The sequence below is a fragment of the Nothobranchius furzeri genome, chromosome 11, assembly GCF_043380555.1.
Source record: "Nothobranchius furzeri strain GRZ-AD chromosome 11, NfurGRZ-RIMD1, whole genome shotgun sequence".
Classification (NCBI taxonomy): domain Eukaryota; kingdom Metazoa; phylum Chordata; class Actinopteri; order Cyprinodontiformes; family Nothobranchiidae; genus Nothobranchius; species Nothobranchius furzeri.
The window spans coordinates 35,842,026-35,864,062 of record NC_091751.1 but is presented as its reverse complement, the minus strand read 5'-3'; the positions used below and the strand labels follow the sequence as shown (position 1 = coordinate 35,864,062).

Below are 22,037 nucleotides of genomic sequence, written 5' to 3'. Positions count from 1 at the left end.
CTCCAACTAGCTTAACCAGCTAATGTGCTCATCTAAAAATAGCCCCCTTTCACAACCAACTGAATGTGTACGGTTCCGCTTACGCCAACATCGTACACAAAAAATGCTGAACACTAACTAGAAATTCACGAAAATTTTTGTAGAAATAAAATAATCTTGGTTATTGGGTCTTTGGTAATTTAAGACCTTTGGAAACTGGATTTAATGATTATTTGTAATTTTTAAGGATTTTCAAGGCCTTAAATTTGGAAAAGCAAATTTAAGACTTTTTAAGACTTTTTAAGGACCTGCGGATACCCTGTATAACCCTCTCACTGTCCTAATGGGTGTGACCCCGCGAGGAAAGTTGACCATTGCGCTGGGTTGATGAGCACCACTTCACCCCTGCTACGTGGACCTCAAGGGATAAACCATTAATCCTTCTCAATGGTCAACTTTCCTCGCGGGGTCACCCATAAAGACAGTGGGAGGGTTATACATCAGCTGGGGGCAACAACTTGTTTTTAAACAACTTTTATGAATTCAGCAGCTCAATGAAGGAACCTGAGCTCATGTTACACTGATAATCTGCATTTTTATTCTGCTAATCAGTCTTAATGTCTCGTAATTAATAAGAGGAAAAGTGAAACCAATTTAGAGATTTTCAACGTGATGTTCAGAACATTCTTATTGGTTGTTGGCCCACCTCCAGCTTCGTACAGATGTGGTTTTTCCTACAGGCCAGTAACATTAGAGAGTGAGTTAACAATAAACATCTGGAGTCAGTCTGACACACCTTGATTTACCACCTTGAATTGATTCAGAACGATGTCTGAAGGAAAGCTTATAGAAAAAACTAAATCTTAAACAATTGCAGGTCAGAAGGTAAGATTTTTTTCTTTAAAATAACTTTAATGTCTGCGGAAATCTAAGGGTAGTAAGGATGGGTACCGAATTTGGTACTTTTTAAGGCAAGTACCAATTCATGCCATATGAAACGGTGCCTTGTTTTGATACCCTTTCTTCATAACAAGAACTTGAGACATTGATTTGCCAAGATAGACAGCAACGCAGGCACAGGAGCTTGACGTCGTGAGTCACTGTGAGCAAGCTGTAACCAGAGCAGCATGGCAGACAGGAAGTGTTCTAAAGTTTGGGTTCACATCACTAAATGGGATGGGTAACTGGATGATGATGAAACCAGCAACAACGATCTAAGTGAGGCATCATCATCTTAATCTGCTCCGGTAGGTAAATAAATAGTTTAAAATAACGTTAGCTTGATATGTTAGCTACCATTCAGCTAATGGTGCGTTTGCTTTCTCCTCGGAAATTCCAGCTTCAGAGTAGGAAAAATCAACTGTTTGACAAAGAATGGCAAAAGGAATGAAGACACACAGCAAATTTAGGACTGATGTGGTTTAATTAGCAGTCTTTAAAACTACAAGGACCCACCATCACGCAGTTTGTCCAGAGGTGAAAGGAGAGGGAAGGGAGTACATGGAGCTGGTTTAGTTTGTGCATCGTTTACAAACAGTTGTGGTTAAAGGTTTTCATATGGAAGAATTTTGTACAACACTACGATGACTAAATACAAACAGTTTGTATGTTATTTACCATGATATTTATCAAATGCGGTTATATATTGAGAAAGAATTTTTTTATTTTTTTAAAAAAGAGATTTAACTAATTATTAAACACTCACAAGTATCAAAAATTGGTACCGTTAAGTATTGGCATCGATTTATAGGTACTGGTAATTGGTACCACGTCGATCCAAATGTCAATCCAATCCAATTTATTTACAAAGCACCAACAAAAACAACAATGTGCACCAAAGTGCAGTACAATAAAGACATTCATAAAAAGAAAGAAATAACACAGTTTGCAGCAATTGTGTAAAAGTTGCAGTAAAAAAACCAACCAACTCAATGGAAAGCTAAATAAAAAAGGTGAGTCTTCAGACGAGTTTTAAACACAGTAAGAGAGTCTGCCTGTTTTACTTCTATAGGGAGCCTAAGTCACTACCGCATCACGGGTCCCCGCAAGAACGAAATAATTAATGCCAGTCAACAGGGCTAAAAGCGCTATTTCCTAACTCTGCTTGTTTTGTGCCATGGATTCCACATATGATGTCCGCGAATTTAAAAGACACATTTTGATAACAAGAACACGCTTATTTTCAAACAGGTGGAAACGCTATTTTAGGTTTAGTGCGAAAATAAGTCCAGAACTACTAATGCGCTTCACGAAAGTGACGCCATCGAACCAGACATGGAGAAAACTGAGGGAAAAGGGATGTAAGTTCAGCAAACTTCCCACAGGACGAAAGAACCACCATGAATCTGGTCACGTGGTAAGTAGCAGCTACACTGGGGGGAGGAGATTATGTGGTGATGGCACATATGCGGCGTGCCGATTTCTAGTTTGTAGTCATGCAAATTATGAACTTTTACAAGCTAAAAAATCTCAAAGTATGTGACTGGCGTGGTCAAAACACCCATCATTACTTTTCATTTTAATTGCAGTACAACAAGTGTGATCCAGGGCAATTCATTTGTTCCTTCTTCCGGGGAGCCATGATGCGGAAGTGACTCGGAAGGCTCCCTATAGGCAAAGCTTTCCATAACCTGGGACCAATCCCCGAAAAGGCTCCGTCTCCTCTGCTCTTACATTACGGCACAACGAGTAGTCCACGATCAGCCGCACATGAGAGGTCAACAACTCAGACAAATATTGCGGGGCAAGACCATTTTGGCATTTAAAAACAAGTAACAACATTTTAAAATCAATTCTGTACCTGACCAGAAGCCGATGAAGGCCCGAAAAGACCGGCGGAATATGGTCATACGTTCGGGTACCAGTTAAAAGACGTGCCACGACATTCAGAACCAGCTGCAGACTGGCTGATGCCCATGTACAGGGCGTTACAGTAGTCCAGCCTAGTCATCACAAATGCACTGATGAGAATTTTTAAAAAAACTTCGCGATAACAGTTTTAATCTTTTTTTAGCTGTCTCAAAAAAAAGCTAGCAATCACCACTGAGCTAATGTGTTTATCAAACTGGCTGTCCATCAATGGTACCCATCCCTAAAGGATACACACCAAACTGTTTTCTTAAAAATGAAAATCATAATCCAAAAAAGTGAAAAAACAGCTTCTACTTGAGACAGAATCAGACTCTGCTTTGTTCCGTTTCAACAAAATGAGTTTAAACTCAAACGTCTGAAACTTCAGCAGAAGCAGGAAACTATGTTCACTAATTCTGAGTTTACACACAATACCTGCAGATTTAATTTTACAGACAGGTAAAAGATCAACAGATCCAGAGCTCAGTGGAATTTGTTCACGATCTAACCACCTACGGGATGCTCCACCTGCTTCACCCCACAACCCATTTCTATAGAAGTGAATCAGAAACCCAAGTTTTAAGAAGCTTAATCCATCTGCACATCATCTGGATAAATACTGATGAAAACCTGCTAAATACTGGAAACGTTTCTCCTCTTCTTTATGTTCTCCCTCTCTATTTCAGCTGAATCCTGATGAAATAAAACTATTAAAGTCTTTATTCCCTCTGGAGTCGCCTGCTGAAGCGACTCGGTTCGTCTCGTGTCCTCTGACACTTCCTGAACACGTGTTCCCTAAACTGGTAACGGCTGCGTTGGTGTTTCATTTTGGACACAAATAAATAAAGCCAACAGCTGACCATAAACGCAACACGCACACACAGAGACATTTTCTGGTTCATTACCTGAAAATAAATGTTAATAATACAGGTTTAGGGATAAATTACCATAGAAAATTAGGTTTAAAATAATAATGTAAGTTTTTCTGATTATCTGAACTTAACTAAAAGCAGAAATTTTAGGACTTTAACCCCAGGTGGGTTGATTACTTTAACCAGGTAACCAAAAAGCTCTTTCTTATAACCTCATTTTAACAATCAAGTTTTACTTTTTGTTAGGTGCTGTTCTTAAACTTGGGATGATTTTTTTTGCATTGGTGGTTTTATTTGTTTACTGTTTTATTTTTTTCATGTATTTATTTAATTCAGTCTGTTTGACTGCAAATTGAACCTTTATTATTTTGCTTGTTTTGGTATTTACAAACCTCATTCTGAGAAGCTGAATTCATGCTAATTTGGTTTATGTTTACAGATCTGTTTTGCATTTTCTGAAAAACTCAAAACAGGCTTTAGTGTTAAAAATGTTTTTAAATAATTTGAGTCTAATAAAAAAAACAAGTTGCTGTTTTAGTTCAAGGACAGACTTTAAATGTATTTTTTGTTGACAGATTTAACATATTAATGGTACTCTGAGAGGGGCGCAGCATAACCATAGCAACCATGCTGTTGGAGGTGCAACCACACCGGTCACACATCAGCTCCTGATCTTATTAGGGGTTAACCCTAAGCCCTAACCCTGTCCTCAAAAGGAAAACTGCTTGATTATCTTGTTTTGTACTTGATGATCACACACATCATAAACGTTACATTTTATTTACAAGTTAAACTAAATAACTCATCACTGCTGACAAACATGTTTAAATGTTATGTTTAACAATGGGGCTCTCCTTATAAACTCAATTTTCTGACAAATGAGAGGTTTAGTTTGTACCTGACATTTTCGTGATGCATTGTGGGTTAACTATGACATAACCTGTACCAACCAGCTGAGAACCAATCAGGTTTAATGCAGCATTATAAAGGAAGATGTAAACGACTGAGTTTATAAATTACTACTGAGCCTACAAGTGATTCCCAAATCCCACATTGAGGCGGTGTCCCTGAAGGCACCACTGCACTTATTTTACCTTGCCATTATTAGCTTAAAACAAGGTCATTAAACGCAACACAAAAATAAGCTTGTTCCTCCAGCCTGTCACACACACGCGCGCACACATTTACACCAACATGCGCACGCGCTAGTCTCACCTGCTGGCATCTTGGAGCTAATGTACCGCAGTCCTCCTGTCCGTGAGCCGAGCAGCGATTGGTCCCGGTCCGGTTCGTTAGTTAGCCTCCATGTAGCTTCTCCCTCCGCTCCAGCTCACCGGACATCACTGTCCTGTAACGTAAAGTCACCGGTTTGTAACGTGACGAGACACGTTTAGGTAAAAACAAAGCCTGACAACTTCCCCGGGAGCTAACAGCTGCTCCGAGGCGACGCGGTCCGGTAATTAGTCCGGGAGGAGGGGGTTTAACCGACCACCGGGGCCGTTACCGACACCCGTCCGGTGGACGTACCTGCAGGTAAACAGTAGCGGGGCAGATTAGCTCCTGCTCGTTACCGCAGAGCTTCCTGCTTTACGGTGGCAAAAAACACGGAAGTGTGAGCAGCAGCCGAGCACAGCCCAAAATAAAAACATGAGGTGTCTGCTGGGACCCGGCTAATTCCTGCAGCGGATCACGGTCACGGCTGGACCTTCACAGGAGCGGATCTGAGATCAGATTCCTGCTAAAAACAAAAGCAAAGGTGTAATGCTGCACAGGTGAGTCTGGTGTGGACTAAAGCAGCATTTATCTGGGAGTTTATGAAGAAAAATAGCTAAACTTGTATTTATGATGTTAATCAATCAAAATACAAATAATCAGCTGACTCCTCCTCAGACATGTAAACACTAAACAGTCATTTCCTTTAATCACGTGGACGTGCTGTGGTTAGACCTAGAACAGTAGAGCAGGCAGAAACATTGCCATACATATTTAATAAGTACTTACTTTGTCTCTTGCACCGCTTCCCAGGGCTGGTCATCAGAGCACCTGCCCCTACAGGTGTTAAACCTGTTCCAGCCTGCCTCCACCTGATTGGTCGATAACAGACTCCTGCAGGACTTGGGTTGTTTCACTGATTTGAGTCAGCTGATTTGGACATAGAAAGTGTTTTAAAAAGGAGCTGAAAAACATTTGGGTGTGACTTGGTCAAATATCCACAGAGGTGGAACTGAGTCGGTTTAACCTGTAACACACCTGTTTAGTCAAACTTGCATGAACATGTTCAGAGTCAAGTCTGAATCAATGTTACGTCCAAGTTCTTTACTACAAATCCTGAAAAGGTTTTTGTGTATATATATATATACACACACCTGTGTATATGTGTGTGTGTGTGTGTGTGTGTGTGTGTGTGTGTGTTTTGCTAATAAATTACTTTGTGTGTTTGATTTCTATCAAGTCAGAGTCCAGGTGAGGTCATGTGCACCTGAACAATAAAGTAATGAGCATAAAATGTAATCATTACACATATATTACAAAGGTTATAAAGTACTCTGTAATATAGAACTTTTTTTTCATAATAAAATACTGTGCTGCATCCTGGGACCAAACAATGACATAATCAGGTGACCCAGGTGGGACTCTTGAACTCTGAGAAATCATAAAACAAAGGAAGTGCTGCATTGTATTCTAGCCAGTGTAAATGTTTTTTTTTATTCATGAGTGTAATTAGGCCACATTTGGACGATTAATGGGCTTTGAAAACGGATCAAACTGAAGCTGCAGCGAGTTTGTTTAGAAAAATAAAAGCATACGAATCCAGTTTTAACGGGACAGGACCCAGTTGGTCCTCTTTGGTGTCTGAAGCCATCTCTCTGACCTGAGTCAGGTTCTCCTGCAACAGAAATGTAATAACTGCTGTTTGTTGTGACTGCTTGAGTTAGTTCCACAGCAGCCTCTCTTCATCTGAGTAAATCTGACCAGCATCACCTCCGTGAGGATGATGATGATGACCAACAGGCCTTCATCACTGACACAATCATCATACAGACAGTAGAATCAAAGCGCTCCCATCCGATGGGCAAACCTACATGAAAGTGTCCCGTTTGTGCGTTTTAAGCCCTTAAGGACCTTTGCCACACTGTCCAATGGACTTAAGGGTGATTAACAGCTTTGGACACACAGATGGGACGCCAAGCGTGGAAAAGTCAAATGAGTGATGACGACCGGCTGCACCAAGGCCTGATGGGAAAAAAACAACAACATTTATCCACAAAAGATGGTTTTAGTGTAATTACTCCGATGCATGAATGTCATCAGCGTTCAGGATTAAAACAGGAATGTGTGTGTGTGTGTGTGTCTGTGTGTGTGTGTTATATTTAGCATCAACAGTTTATTAATATAAAACAAAAGGATTTTAATTCAGATCAAATGTTGCCGTGGCAACTTCTGATGCATCTACCTGTCTCTGAGGTTTGAGGGAAACAGATTAGGATATGTAACAGCACCAGTTATTCCTGGCAGTGTTGGTTCTGGAGGTTCCAGTAGACTTGGCGGTTCAGACGGGTCTCTAAAGGGGACCTCTAGAACCTCCAGAACATCTGTAGAACTAATGATCACAATCGTTTAAAATGGAAACGAGACGGCTTGTCTGCTGGGAAGGAAAACGTGATGAGATGAGGACTGGATCCGGGGCCTCATTTATCAAGCTTGCTTACGCACAAAACGGGGTCAGAAAACTGCATAGGCAACTTTCCACGCAAACTTTGGGATTTAAGACCGAAAACTTAGCGGAAAAATGTGCGCAACTTTAAGTGGACTAAGGACCTGGTTTATGCACATGTTGGACATGGAGAGCACCTGCAGTGCTGCTGCTGAGAAGGATACAATTATGAAATCCTGCAGCATTATCACTTGTACTGCTTCGTTTTCACACAGAACAAGACCCCCCACACGCACACTCACACACACGCAAGCGCACACACACACACACACACACACACAGCCTGAAGCGCAGAATACGGAAAGCAGAATATCAGCAGGGGGACCGATTGAGACAGAATGTCATGTGTCTGTGACAGTGTGTGTGTCCTGTCACTGTGACCCAATTGATCATACGCCCTGGCTACTTGGACAAGGGAGATCTCTGTTTGGGTGACTGGTTAGCGCGCGTGTGGCTTTCACCTGGGAGTCTGGGGATCAAATCCTGATCGGATCATTTTTTAATATCCACCACAGATCTCTCTGAAGAACTCACAGCATTGATGGCTTCAGCAGCGCAGTGCCACTCCGTGGATTTTCTCTTATTTGTTTTGCAAAAGCACTTCCTTTCATTTCTCCACCTCACCCACAAGTACCTGAATTTCTGCTTGTGAAATTGCACTTCCTTGATCTGCGGTCGTGATCGAAATGCTGCAACAAGCCGGCTTATGTATATGCATGAGATCCACAAGGCACTTTGCATCGACTATGGCAGTAAGTGGGCGTGTGAGGGCGGGATGTGACTAAAATGCAGCTGAGAAACTTTCTCCTTAGTCTCCGACTTATGAAGCGGAGATTGTGTGCAGCTGTGCGTACTCCATGTTTGATAGATCACAAACCTACTTGGCGTTAAGTACTTTTTTTTTTTTTTTTGCTGAACAAAAGTACAGTTTTGGTAAGAATTCTACGCATTGTTTGATAAATGAGACCCCTGGACTTTTAAACACTAAACTCATTCAGAAATGTTAAAAACCTAAGTCCTCATCTCTCCAGGACACGCCTGGTGGTGACTTCACACAAACGGTAGGAGCCACAAAAGTTTGATGTTCTCCAGTGAGCTGTTTTATGTACAGCTAAGGTCATGTGGGGCTTGGCTTTTCTTATTGCTGAGGCTCAACCCAACAGGTCCAGGAGAAGCCTAGACCTCCTTCCCTCTTTTCTTTCCTCTCAAACTTCATCATTAGGAGCAGCTAACTCACACATCAGAACGGCATCATCAGCAAAAAGCAGAGGACTCTTAATATATCTCCTTGCAGGTGATGGAGCTCACCTGGAGTTCAGGTATGACCTGGAAAAAGTTACATTTTCTTAAGTTTTATTCCATTTGCTATCCAATCTCCAAAACCTCCCACAGGTCTGCCATTCGCAGCTTCCGAAACACAGAACGGTTCCAGAAGCAGAGTTTCCACATCAGATTTGTCACAAATCTTCTGAACAAGGGTTTTTCTGTTTGTTTCGTTCATCCTGTGAAAAGTCGACACACATTCTACAGATTTTGGAAGTGTGCACGTTCAGAATTCCTGCAACAGAAGAGAAAAGACCTTCAGAACGGGGTTCTGGACGTGTCGTCACCCATCGCAGCCTGGAAAAAAACAGCGTCAGACCAGGAAAGCCAAAGTGGCAGAAGGAATAATGGAAATGTGTTTAGCAGACGTGTCGCTCAAAGGTTTATACCAGGGGTGTCAAATATGAGGCCCGCGGGCCGGATCCGGCCCGCAAGCGGGTTAAGTCCGGCCCGCGAGATGGTTGTGTAAATTTTATTTTCAAACTTTACAATGTAGAGTGAAAATAAACGTATCATTGTGAGCAAGTTTCCTCTGTAATGAGTATAAATGCAACAAAGCTGCACTGAAGGCTCACACAAGAACTTGAATCACATCCTGAAGTTGGCCGCCACTCAGGATGTGACTTCTGATGTTGATGTGCTGCTGAAAGCTAAAAGATGTAAAGTAAAATGAGTCAAATATACTTTTAAGTGCTGCATGAAACTGATCTTGCCGTGTGATCTGTAAGCTCTTTGAATCACTAAGGAATGTTTTATTTTATTTGTTGATTTTTTATTTTTTCAAATTTTCAAGTACACTTCAGGTGTTGTACTTCTACTACACTGTCCTCAGGCTCCAGCCTTGTTTCATATTGATTGTATTAAAACAAAGAAAACAATCTGAAGTTTTTTTTTTAATTTACCGGTCCGGCCCACTTGGGACTAGATTTCCCTCAATGTGGCCCCTAAGCTAAAATGAGTTTGACACCCCTGGTTTATACAGTAGTTGTGACACAGCGCCATGCCTGAGCCTATGTAGGGGAGACACTGATAGGTGTGTGTGTGTTTTTTGCACCACCTTAAATATTTATTCTTCCATTGAGTGGAGGCAAGTTTCTTCTGGGAGAACCGTGGAAGTCACTTCTGACCCAGATTAGTGTTTTAATCTCAAATGAAACCGGTCTCTGCAGCATTCCTCCATCTGCAGACACCAGAAACGCCCTGTTGTCTCATTCAGGAGGAACTTTGTTTTTACAAGAGTGTTGAAATGAAACCTCCAGACAAATGAGATCTCACCTAAACCATCAGTGGAGCCACCTCATGCTCACATAAAGCTGCCACAGATCACCATTTTTAATGTTCTCAGCAGAAGCCGAACCATAAACTTTAACAACATCTCACCTCGACTTTTAAAACTTTAAATCTCTTTGTTAAACCTTAGTTTTATGAAGCTGAAGTGTGAGAGTGGTGGGAGAGAAGCTGTAGAAACCTGGCGACTGGCAGCAGAACCTCGTGCTGTTAGATGTGAAAGGTGTTGCAGCACCTGGTTATCAGCGATGTAGGGTTGTTCATTTTTCCCGGAATCGCTCAACGTTTTTTATTTCGATTCCTAGTTTCAATTCCTAGAATGCCGATGGAAGAGGAATCCGCGGCCGATCTCCATGAAAAATTAACGTGATCTGCAAAATGGCTTTTCAGAGCTGATGACACCAGCTGTCTGTCTGCAGCACCGAGTCTCTCCTCCCCCCACCCGGCGCCGCAGCGCCAGACATAAACAAACGTGTCTGCCGAACTTTTACTCCGTGATGTAAACTTTAACTCCTGCAGTGTAGAGGAAACTTGTTAAAATACATCAACACGGTGGATTTAATAGAAGCTTAAAGAACAAACTGGATGGTGTGAGGTGAGTTTGTCTCACTGCAGAAATAAAAACACACGGAGCGTCAGAAGGCTGAACAATACATGTAGAATAATTAAAGTCATCATGCTAGAGCAGCTTCTCTGTGGTGGACCACACTAGCTTCTGCCACAATAAATAATAATAATAATAATAAATCACACACAAAGCTGTAAACATTTTAATTTCCTTGCTGAACTATTTCTGTTGAGTTTTAATGTTTAAAATCTGTTAGATTGTTACTGACAGCAGCTACGTTTAAGTTTCACTTCCTGTTCTGACTGAATGCTGCTTCTGTCACGAGCGTGTGGCGAGGTGAGCTGAGGTGAGGCAAGGATCCACACGCGGGGAGGAAAACAGGCAGGCAGGTGAGAACTTCTAACATTGATTTATTAGAGTCACACGCTGGAACACTGAAACAATGACACGACCGGGAACACAGAACAGAAGGGGTTTAAATACAAGAGGAGCGGGAGCTATGGTGATTGGGAAACAAGAGGCAGGTGGGAGCAATTAACGGAGAACAGACAAAACCTAAGAGTAGACAGGACAGGGCGTGACAGTACCCCCCCCCCCCCCCCTCAAAGGGCGGATCCCAGACGCCCACAGGAACAAGGAGCAGGGCGGGAGGAGGGGGACCTGGAGGGAGGGCCCAGAGGAACCGAGGGACCACAGGAGAGGCGGCAGGGATCAGCAGAGTCAGGAGGCCTGCGCCTGCTGCAGATGAGGAGGCGACGGGCCCTTGGAGGTCGGCGCCTGCTGCAGATGAGGAGGCGACGGGCCCTTGGAGGCCGGCGCCTGGGGCAGATGAGGAGACGAGGACGAACCCTAGGGGGCCGGCGCCTGGGGCAGATGAGGAGATGGGGACGGACCCTTGGGGGCCTGCGCCTGGGGCAGATGAGGAGATGGGGACGGACCCTTGGGGGCCTGCGCCTGGGGCAGATGAGGAGATGGGGACGGACCCTTGGGGGCCTGCGCCTGAGGCAGAAGAGGAGGTGACGGACCCTTGGGGGCCTGCGCCTGGGGCAGAAGAGGAGGTGACGGGCCCTGGAAGGGCGGCGCCTGCGGTAGAGGAGCCCTGCAGGCTGGGCCGGGGACACAGGCAGGACCGGCGACAAAGTCCCTGCAGGCTGGACCGGAGCGACCTTCAGAGTCACCATCAGAACCGGACACGGAGGAGACGTCAGACCAGACGCGACGTCATCAGACGAGCCGACTTCAGGAGTGGAGGCGGCGACGTCATCGGACGAGCCGACTTCAGGAGTGGAGGCGGCGACGTCATCAGATGAGCCGACTTCAGGAGTGGAGGCGGCGACGTCATCAGACGAGCCGACTTCAGGAGTGGAGGCGGCGACGTCATCAGACGAGCCGACTTCAGGAGTGGAGGCGACGACGTCATCAGACGAGCCGACTTCAGGAGTGGAGGCGTCGACCCTTGGAATGGAGGCGTCGACCCTTGGAATGGAGGCGTCGACCCTTGGAATGGAGGAGGTGTTGACTTTCATCCGCTTCTGGTCCTCTGGCTTCTGGACCACCAGTCCCCGAACCGCCGACCTCTGGGCTGGTAACGTCTGCTTCTGGGCCTGCACCGGACCCATCTGCTTCTGGGCTGGTACCGTCTGCTTCTGGGCCCGCATTGTCTGCTTCTGGGCCGGAACCGGAACCGTCTGCTTCTGGGCCTGCACCGTCTGCTTCTGGACCCCCCCTGGAACAGGCCTTGAGTGAACGAGCAGTGCTAGTGCTGAAGACAGGGAGCGCAGAGCGTCGAGTCGGAGCTGATTAGAATGGGCGCTCTGTTGAAGCCGGACCAGCTCAGCCCGTTGACTGGCCAGTTCAGTTGGCTGGACTGTGGGTGTGGCTCCACCTCCCACAGATGACAGAGGAGCCGAGTGGACCGGAGGCGGGACAGCTGGTTCAGCCGGAGCCGCGAACAGTTCGTCCAGCTGGAGCTCAGCGAGCAGATCGTCCAGCTGGAGGACTTGGAGTTCGATGATCTGACGAACCTGGGCTGTTTCAACCTGTAGACTGGCGTGCTCCGCCCACAGGGCTGCGAGCGCAGCTCCTCCTCCTGCAGACGCCGATTCGGCCGGAGACGGGACCGCTGGTCTGACCGGGGGCGTGTCCGAACTGGCTCGCCGAGCACGGCCAGCGGTGGGCTCGCAGCTCCGTCCTGAAGCGCAGGGCTGCGGTGGATTCCGGCGTCTCTCCCCACGCCGTGGACCGACCCCGGGGGAGCAGAAAGCCAGCCTCGTGCCCTCGAAGCTGGAGCGATCCCGGAGCATCTCTCCCTCCAACCTCCCGTCCGGTTCCGGAAGGGCGGCGAGGAACGCCGAGGCAGAAGGTCGGGGAGGCCGTCTGCGGCGAGGCGGAGCTGGAGCTGGGGAAGGAGAAGCCGGTCGATAGTCGGCGGAGAAGAACTGGAATAAATACTTCCATGGGAGGATCTCCCCGCTGGACCCTTCAGGGTGTCGTGTCATTCTGTCACGAGCGTGTGGCGAGGTGAGCTGAGGTGAGGCAAGGATCCACACGCGGGGAGGAAAACAGGCAGGCAGGTGAGAACTTCTAACATTGATTTATTAGAGTCACACGCTGGAACACTGAAACAATGACACGACAGGGAACACAGAACAGAAGGGGTTTAAATACAAGAGGAGCGGGAGCTATGGTGATTGGGAAACAAGAGGCAGGTGGGAGCAATTAACGGAGAACAGACAAAACCTAAGAGTAGACAGGACAGGGCGTGACAGCTGCAGCATGGAGGTGTAGTTCCCAGTCATCCTGGACATGATCATCCTGAGAGTTTTAGCTGAAAACAGCTGGACGTTTCTGATATGTTGGAGACACTTAGCCTCTCATCCCAGAGGCTTCTTCCAGACTTTGGTTGTGGTCAGAAAAAAACACACTGGTTGTGCTGCAAGTCTTTTTCTGTTTTTTCTCCAAAACATGTTTTTGTCTAAATGAAGGTGATGTTGTTGTTCATAGAATTAAAATTCATGTTGAAGTTAAGAGTATTTCATCAAGTAGGACCTGTGGTTAGCTGGCTCATGTAAAACATGTCATGTCTTGAAAGAATTGGAATCGGGAATCGATAAGAACCGGAATCTAAACGAGGAATCGGAATCGTTCAAAATCAAACGATGCCAGACCGTACAGCCGAGAGCCCGGTTCTTCATCAGATGGGTCCGAACAGCAGATCAGCGACACACGAGCGGCTCAGAGAAATGACAGCGGACAGAAACATGAAAATCAGTGAAATCACGTTTTTATAAGATGTTAGAAACAACACGACTCAGATGTTTGTGACTGAAGCTGTTCACGTCTATCTTCTAACTGGCCTGTTTAACTCAGCTGACTGGATTATATTTGAACTTCAAAAAACTTTATGTAAACGGTCTGAGAAACAGCTGATGGAGCGAAGAGTCACTGAGAACGGAAATAACATCACCACAACCAATCAATACGTCTGTGGGTGAAAGAAAAAGCAGAACTACTCAGGAAACATGAGTCATCGTCAGCTGAGAGGAGAAGAGGGGAGAGGAAATGGTAGGGAAGAGGAGGAGAATAGACAAGAGGAGAGAAGATGAGAGGAAAGGAAAGGAGATGAGAGGAAAAGAGGAGATAGGAGGAGATGCGGGGATGAGAGGGGAGGAGGGAAGATGGGAGGAGAGGAGGAGAAGAGGAGAGGAGAGAAGAGAAGAGAAGAAGAGAGGAGGGGAGAGGAGAGGAAATGAGAGGAAGGAGGAGGAGAATAGACGAGGGGAGAGAAGGTGAGAGGAAGAGAGGAAAGGAGGAAAGGGAAGGAGGAGATGGGAGATGATGCAGGGATGAGAGGAGATGACAGGAAAGGGGAGGGGATGGGAGGAGAGGAGAGGAGAACAGAAGAGGAGAGAGGATGAGATGAGGGGAGAGGAGAGGAAATGGGAGGGAAGGAGATAAGAGAGTCACCGGAAGGAGCGCTTTCCAGCACCCCCTCCAAGGTCTCCAAAAAGGGTGGGTAGTCTGAACTTTAGTTTGGTGCATAAGCACAGACCACAGTCAGAACCCGTCCCCCCACACGTAAGCGGAGGGAGGCTACCCTCTCATTCACTGGGGTGATCCCCAACGTACAGGCACCAAGATGGGGGGAAACTAGTATGCCCACCCCTGCTCGGCGCCTCTCAGTGGGAGCAACTCTAGAGTAGGGCTGCAGCTATCGAATATTTTTGTAATCGAGTACTCCATCGAATCTTTTATCGATTAATCGAGTACTCTAATAAATTACTCTTTTGCGTTTTGTAAACCCTTATATCAAATAGCATGTTATAAAATATGAAAGACCTCTTGAAATGAGAAAGCAATTGCCAGTTATTCTTCAAGTTTTATTCAAAATTAGTTTTCAAAACTTCAGCACTTCAACTTTACTTCACAGTAAACAAATGCGAGCGGCTGCGGCCCAAACAGCACCAGAACCGCTCACGGCGCATGCGCAAACATGGCTCGCCAGCTGTTTCCCTATTAACACACATTCGTTTTAATTTCTACACTTTTTTTGTCTCACACTAACAAGGATTGTCGAAAGCATGTTTGCCGTGGTTATGTCAAATTATACTGATCACAAAACATTTATTTACTTTCTTTCGTTTTCCTCTCATAAATACCTGTGTCCTCCTGCAGCAATCCTGAGGGACAACGGACATCAATAACAACACAGTAAAAAGTCCGACGTGTCGTAAAAACGACTATTTTTAGCACATTTTAAGACCGACGTGTTGCAACCAGACGTACGTGTGAGCTGAAACTGAGCGCTACAAATGAAAAAGTCGCAGTGTCTGCAGAATATATAGAAATACAGGCTAAAATGCATTATCTTGTAGAGGCTCCAAGTCCGCTTGCAGAAGTGACATTTACATGTGGATGTTTCCTGGTCAGGTGCTGCAGCATGGAGGATGTGGTGTGGCAGGCTAAATCCATTTTACAGTATTTACACTGGACTACGTTTTCCGCCTTACGACGTGAAAAATGGTCCCACAACTTTGACATTTACTGTCTTTTTTGCACTCCACCGGGGTCCACGTTGTCCGCCATGGCTTAAAAGAAAGTTAAGTTATATTTGCTACTCGCGTGTGCATTCAGTGCAGTGTGTATGTGCGTCACTTATTTCGGTCCGGGTGAAACATGACCCCGGGCGATTGCAAAGCCATGAATTAATTAAACATGAATTAAACGAATCCTCGAGGCAGAGAATTTAACTCGAGGATTTTTTGTACTCGAATTATTCGAGGTACTCGAGGAATCGTTTCAGCCCTACTCCAGAGTGGTAGAAAGTCCAACCCCTCTCAAGGAAACTGGTTCCAGAGCCAGAGCCATGCGTTGAGGTGAGTCCGACTATATCTAGTGGGAACCTCTCAACCTCACGCACCAACTCAGGCTCCTTCCCCACCAGAGAGATGACATTCCATGTCCCAAGAGCCAGCTTCTGTAGCCAAGGACTACCAAGACTACCAAGGTCCCCGCCCTCGACTACCACCCGTCACCGTCACACACTGCACCTGACCCCTTTGGCCCCTCCCACAAGCGGGGAAGGGGCACCCACAATTACTTTTCGGTCTGTGCTCGGCCGGGCTCCATGGGTGAAAGCCCGGCCACCAGGCGCTCGCTAACGTGCCCCACCTCCAGGCCTGGCTCCAGAGGGGGGCCCCAGTGACCCACATCCGGGCGAGGAACACGGTTTCCATTTATATAACTCATCATAAGAGATCTTCGGGCTGCTCTTTGTCTGATCCCTCACCTAGGACCTGTTTGCCATGGGTGACCCTACCAGAGGCAGAAAGCCTCAGACAACTTAGCTCCTAGGATTATTGAGCCACTCAAACCCCTCCACCACGGTAAGGTGGCATCCCAGGGAGAGTGCCTAAAATTAATATCACGATATACTGAGGATTTTACCTTGATAACGATAACTACAGGTATGCGCACAAAGGCTGTCCACTAGAGGGGCTGTCACAGGTATTACGTTGAGTCACATTTTTACGTGACTCAAGGTGGAACAGCTTCTTAAAGGGACATGAACGTTGTCAACTTACACATCTTTTCATTTTTTTTTATTATCAAATTTATTGACATGGGAAAAATGATCTCAATAAGAGTCAGAAATTTCGATAACGATACATTTTCGATTTATTGCCCAACACTGCATAGTCTCTAATCCATAATCTAATCCATTATGAGCTGGATTACCTACGTCTCAGAGCTGTTTTGTTCCGGTATTTGAAGCCAGAGATGATGAAGATTGTTTAGTGGCTGGAGGAGCTCTGTCTGAAACCAAGCTTTAGACAGAGAAGCAGACATGAGTAGACTTTCCACCTTAGATGGCAGAGTTGAGCCGCGGTGCCACTGACTCTGATCCAGGAATAACAGGAGGAATCTAGGCCAGCATGTGCAGGTTTTCCCAGAGAACAACGAGGGACCCTCCTTTCATTTCAGTGTTTTTAGGTCAAAACTGTAGATGAGCATTCATCTGATTGACGTTGTCGCCTGAAAACAAAACAGACAGAATTCAACGATTCTGCAGGGCTGATTAAAAGCATCAGCAGGATGCAAATGTCCAGCATCCTCCTCCAGCTTGTCTCTGGCGAATAGCTCGCTCTTTTACATGCCTCATGTGGATTTTAGTTTTTATCTCCCAGACATGTCAGAGAGCTTTTATAAAAATCAATCCTGTTCTTCAGAACTCAACGTCGCAGGTCATTTTTCTTTTTCCTGTCGTATCAGCTGCAGCAAGGAGCCTTTGATTTTCCATTTCTGAGCTGGTTGACATTTATTACACAAACACTTGACATTTAGAAATTGTCTTCCTCCGTCTGTGCACACTTGTAACCTAAACACACAGACATACACACACACAGCACCATGCCATGAGTAGCCTTTCTGCGGAGCAGCTGGATGGTTTGGAGCGTGCTTGGTCTGAAATCGACTGTTTCAGCTGCGCCGTCTGACGCTTTCAGTCAGCTGATGGATCCACTCCAGTTTTATCTGGATGGAAAAATAAACACAAGACTTCAAATTATTTATGTTTTTAGATCTAAATGTCACAGAAGTTCAAGTAAATAACTAGAAAATTACTTGTTTCCATCGACATATAAATATTGGACAATGGGTTTCCATAGCCTCCAATAATAAGTTTTTGTGCTAAAATGGGAGGTGGCCACCGCCGCCATTTTGACCGTGTCACAGGTTCCGTCAAGCCCAGACAATTCCACAAAAGGGAAGAGAGGTGGAGCTGAGGGTGGGGCTGTAAGGCTGGGATCAACTGACGACACCTGGTCGAACTAGCTACAAGCTAACCTGAAGCTAACCCAAAGCTAACGCGGAGGTGGGAGCTAAGCTAACGGAGGTAGCAACCTAGCTACAACCGGAGTTAACTGTGCACAGCACCAGAGCTTCTGAGTCAGAGATACGCCAGGCTGACCGCTGGGTAAAACCGGGTGGAACACAGAGGTCTCCGAGACCTCCACAAGCCGGCAGCCGCACAGCAGACAAGCGCCGCTGCGATCTGAGATGTGCAGAGCTGCCGCTGGGGAGAACCGGGTGGAAAGGTTTCCATCCCAGAGCTCCACAAGCCGTCAGCCCGCGCAGCAGACAGAAGCCGCTATCAGACAGAGATGCGCCGAGCTGCGGGGAGGGGAGAACGGGTGGAAAACAGATGTCTCCCGAGAGCTCCACAAGCTGATAGTCAGAACCCAGCTGCACCAACATGTTATATTTCAACCCATTTTCTAAAGTGCAGCATTATGTTAAATGCACTGGGTTTGACCCTATTACATTTAAATTTCATGGTTAACCAGTACATGTTAAAATCTAAGCTCAGCTCGGCAGTGACCTAAAATACATAAATATAATTTTACTTACCGAAAAAAATGAAGTGGAGACTCCTTGGATGATCTATTAGTGCAATTAATGCCACAGCAAGTCATTTTGTCCAACAATTGCACAAAAAAATATCCAAAAAAGAATACACAAACACAGAGACTCAAAATCCCGGAACAGTTTCCAGGCCAGACCGAGGCTCTACTGAGGCCTTTCCACGGAGCTAGCTCTGTGGTCACGTGGATCGGATGCTCATTAATTATACAGATTTTTAGGCTTTTAATACACTTAAATAGAAGAGTGAGAACCCCCCCCCCCCCCCCCCCCAGAGTTTTCATGAGTGTAAACTAGATCATTTAAACCAAAAACATGTTTTGGTACCAGGCTGTAAACATGTTTATTTCTGCTGTGAAATTGGTATTTTTAACATGGGAGTCAATGAGGATTTGCTCACTTCTGACACCAGCCCTAGTGGATGAGGGTGGAACTGCAATTTATTTCACTTCCGCGTTGGACTCAATTTTTCATCCGCATTGTGGGGGCTTGCTTGTTTCAGAAGAAGTTTTTGCTTTCAGATGTTTTCTCATTCATTCATTAATTTTTAAAAACACATCCACCAGTTCAAAAGTGAATAAGTCCTTTAAAACTAACTGGTATCTAATGCTCTGATGAACCTACAATGCTGGAGTCAAAATGAGTCAAAACTGAATCGGTCACATTCCAAATTACAGCAGCAACAACCTGAAAAGGTCAAAGGTCAAACCCAGAATCAAACAGAGGTTATGAAAGTCACATGAAGACAAAATAAACAGTCTGGGGATTTAAAACCTTACTGTGAGTAAAGACAGGAAACAAAATGTTGATAACACACAAGACTTTCAAAATAAAAGACAAAATTTTGAGTTCACATAAATCATCCATCCTAAACACTGAAAACCACCACCAGCAGGCATGTCAGGTTAAGTGTCTTGCCCATGGACACAACAGCAGCATTCTCTGATCGGAGCCGGGATCAAACCTGCAACCTTCTGACTACTGGACAATCCGCTCTACCTCCTGAGCTACTGTTGTCCAAATCCAAAATGGGTCCATTAGTTAGCTTGTAATGTCTTTGAGAAGCTTTTGAATCACATATTTATGCCACGATTCAAGGGAGTAAAACATAAATACGTTTGAATTAATTTGTTATTTAGCTTTCATTTCAGAAATGTCGAAGAATGAATCGAGTTATTTTTAATTCAGAAAATAATGAAACATTTTTTTAAATCATAAACTTCCAGTAAAATTTGAGATGTTTGTTTTATTCTTGCTGATAATAATAACACCAGCAGGAGGCTGTGGGCCGGATTAGGATTAAATTACATTCTTCCCAGCTGATTGATCTCCTTCACTAACCAGCTGTGACTTTTATCTCCATGTCCATGGTGTCTCTGGAGGAGCAGATGTGAAACAAGATCTCCTGTAACTTCAAATGAACCACAGCTTCCTCCCAGTTTTTCTTTAAGTTGAATTCAGCATCAGTTTAATCATGAAACAAAATAATAAAGTAACAAGAACTTCTATTTTCTATTTTTCTTTGACTCACTGTCTCCTGTTTTCTTCTCTGACCGATCCCCTAAGTAAAAGAGACAGATAAGATGCTGCAGCCGCTGTCACTCACCCCGAAACCAGCAGAATATGACTGCAACTGAACCGTATGCACTGAGGAGTGAGAGATGACAGAGGACTAGTTATGAGTCGGAGCTGTGAGTGGGAGCAGAGTACAGCAGGGGAACATGGGAGGAACTATAAATGAAAATAATTTAAAAGAAGAAGAAAGAAACCTAAAGGGGAAAGAAGAATAACTAGAAAAAAACCTGACAACAAAAGGAGTAAAAAATTCAATGGAAGGGAAAAAAATAAGTCTTGAATACTAAATGAAAAAACCTTAACAGCTTAACAACATTTTTATTTTATTTTCATTTCTTTTTTTTGTGAGGGAGATTTATCTGCCATTATATCGGCCATCGGCCTTTGTTAAAAGTTTTATATCGGTATCGGTCCCAAAAAAAGCATATCGGTCGGGCCCTAGCGTAAAGAGAGATTATATGTATAAAATGTAACAGAAAACTTTCATTATTTTTAAAAAGTGGCATCTAAACAGGTTATTAATGGGTCAAATTCTGTTAAGTTTAAGGTAAGAATTTGTACAGTTAAATGGTTCATGGCATTTTTAGGAGGGAATGTTGTTCCCCAGTCTGTGGGTTGGACTTCTGTCACCATGGTAACGCAGCTACCAGAGGAGAAGCTCATTGTTTCACGCGGTAACTCCCACATGCCTCAGCGGGAGTAAAAGCTACCTATTATGATGATTTATGTGAAAAGTTATTACTGTGCATCACCTTCACACCTGGTAAAGTCAAACATCAGGATGTTTTTCTTCTTATTAGCTCTGATTCTGTCTGAGGATGTTTATCACATAACTCCAACCTCACAAAACTGAGAACCTAGCTTTTGTCATGGATTGGAGGTTATAGCAGGACCCAAAATGCATGTTAATCCAGAGAAAGCCAGGTTTGGTTGTAAAACTGTTTTATTAGAAGCCTTTAGGTCTGGACAATATGGCCTAAAATCAATATCACGATATATTGCGGATTTCTCCTCGAGAAAGATAAATGGACGATAACTACAGGTATGCGCAGTAACAAAAGTGGTCCAGTAGATGGGGCTGACATGTATTACGTTGAGTCACATTTTTACCTGACTCAAGGTGGTACAACTTCTTAGAGGGACATGAATGTTGCCAACATACACACGTATTTTCATTTTTTTATTATCAAATTCATTGTCGTGGGAAAAATTATCACGATAACAGTCACAAATTTCGATAATGATAAATTTTTGATTTATTGCCCAGCTTTAGAAGCCTTGGTCTGGAGCAGGAACAGGATGCCAAAAACGAGCAAAACACAAGGAACCAACAAGAAACACTGAACAGGGCTGGGTTTAAATACACTGAGGATGTGAGTGAAGAGGTGCAACAGGTGTGATGAGTACTGATGATAATCATGGATAGGTGTAATTAATTAGCCATGGGGAAGGGAGGCAGGAAACAAAGACAACAGGAGTATAATACTAAAGATAATAATAAAGCTAAGGACACAATAAATAATAGAACAAGCCTTAACAAAAAACTTTAAAAGTCTACAATAGAATATAAATTAAACAGGGAGGATAAATGCAACTCGGATAAACGAACCACAGAGACACAAAAACCTGAAGATGACTAAAACTGAAAGACTAGGATAAACACTGAAACCGATTAAACTAAACAGGACTTAAAATGAAAACCGAGCAGCAAATGAAATGAACCCAACAAAAGCTAAATGAGGAATAAACTAAGAGGGGGAGAATAGATGATTATGCAGGGAATGTTAATGGGCAAATATAAGACACGGGAGAGATAGATGGACTGAGAATTCACCTGAATGATAAACTGGGGACTGGAGACTAGGGAGATGGGGTATGGACGGGACAGGGAGGACAAGGACATCTAGGAAGGAGATGACATGGAATGGACTGACAGGACAAAGGACAC

The 22,037-nt window shown here is 44.5% G+C and overlaps 1 protein-coding gene across 3 annotated transcripts in view; it reads right to left on the bottom strand.

Moving 5' to 3' along the window:
- The window catches only part of efr3a (EFR3 homolog A (S. cerevisiae)), a 130,754-nt gene extending 124,916 nt beyond the window's left edge, over positions 1 to 5,838 (bottom strand). For 2 of the 3 annotated variants that reach the window (XM_070541526.1, XM_070541528.1), the window contains exons 1-3: positions 5,703 to 5,838; positions 5,229 to 5,439; positions 4,917 to 5,049 (exon numbers count right to left, since the gene is read on the bottom strand). In XM_070541526.1, the coding sequence (XP_070397627.1) occupies positions 4,917 to 4,926 (10 nt within the window). In that variant the 5' untranslated portion in view covers positions 4,927 to 5,049; positions 5,229 to 5,439; positions 5,703 to 5,838. The other variant, XM_070541527.1, reaches the window with a different exon arrangement.
- Between the last annotated feature and the right edge of the window lie 16,199 nt (positions 5,839 to 22,037).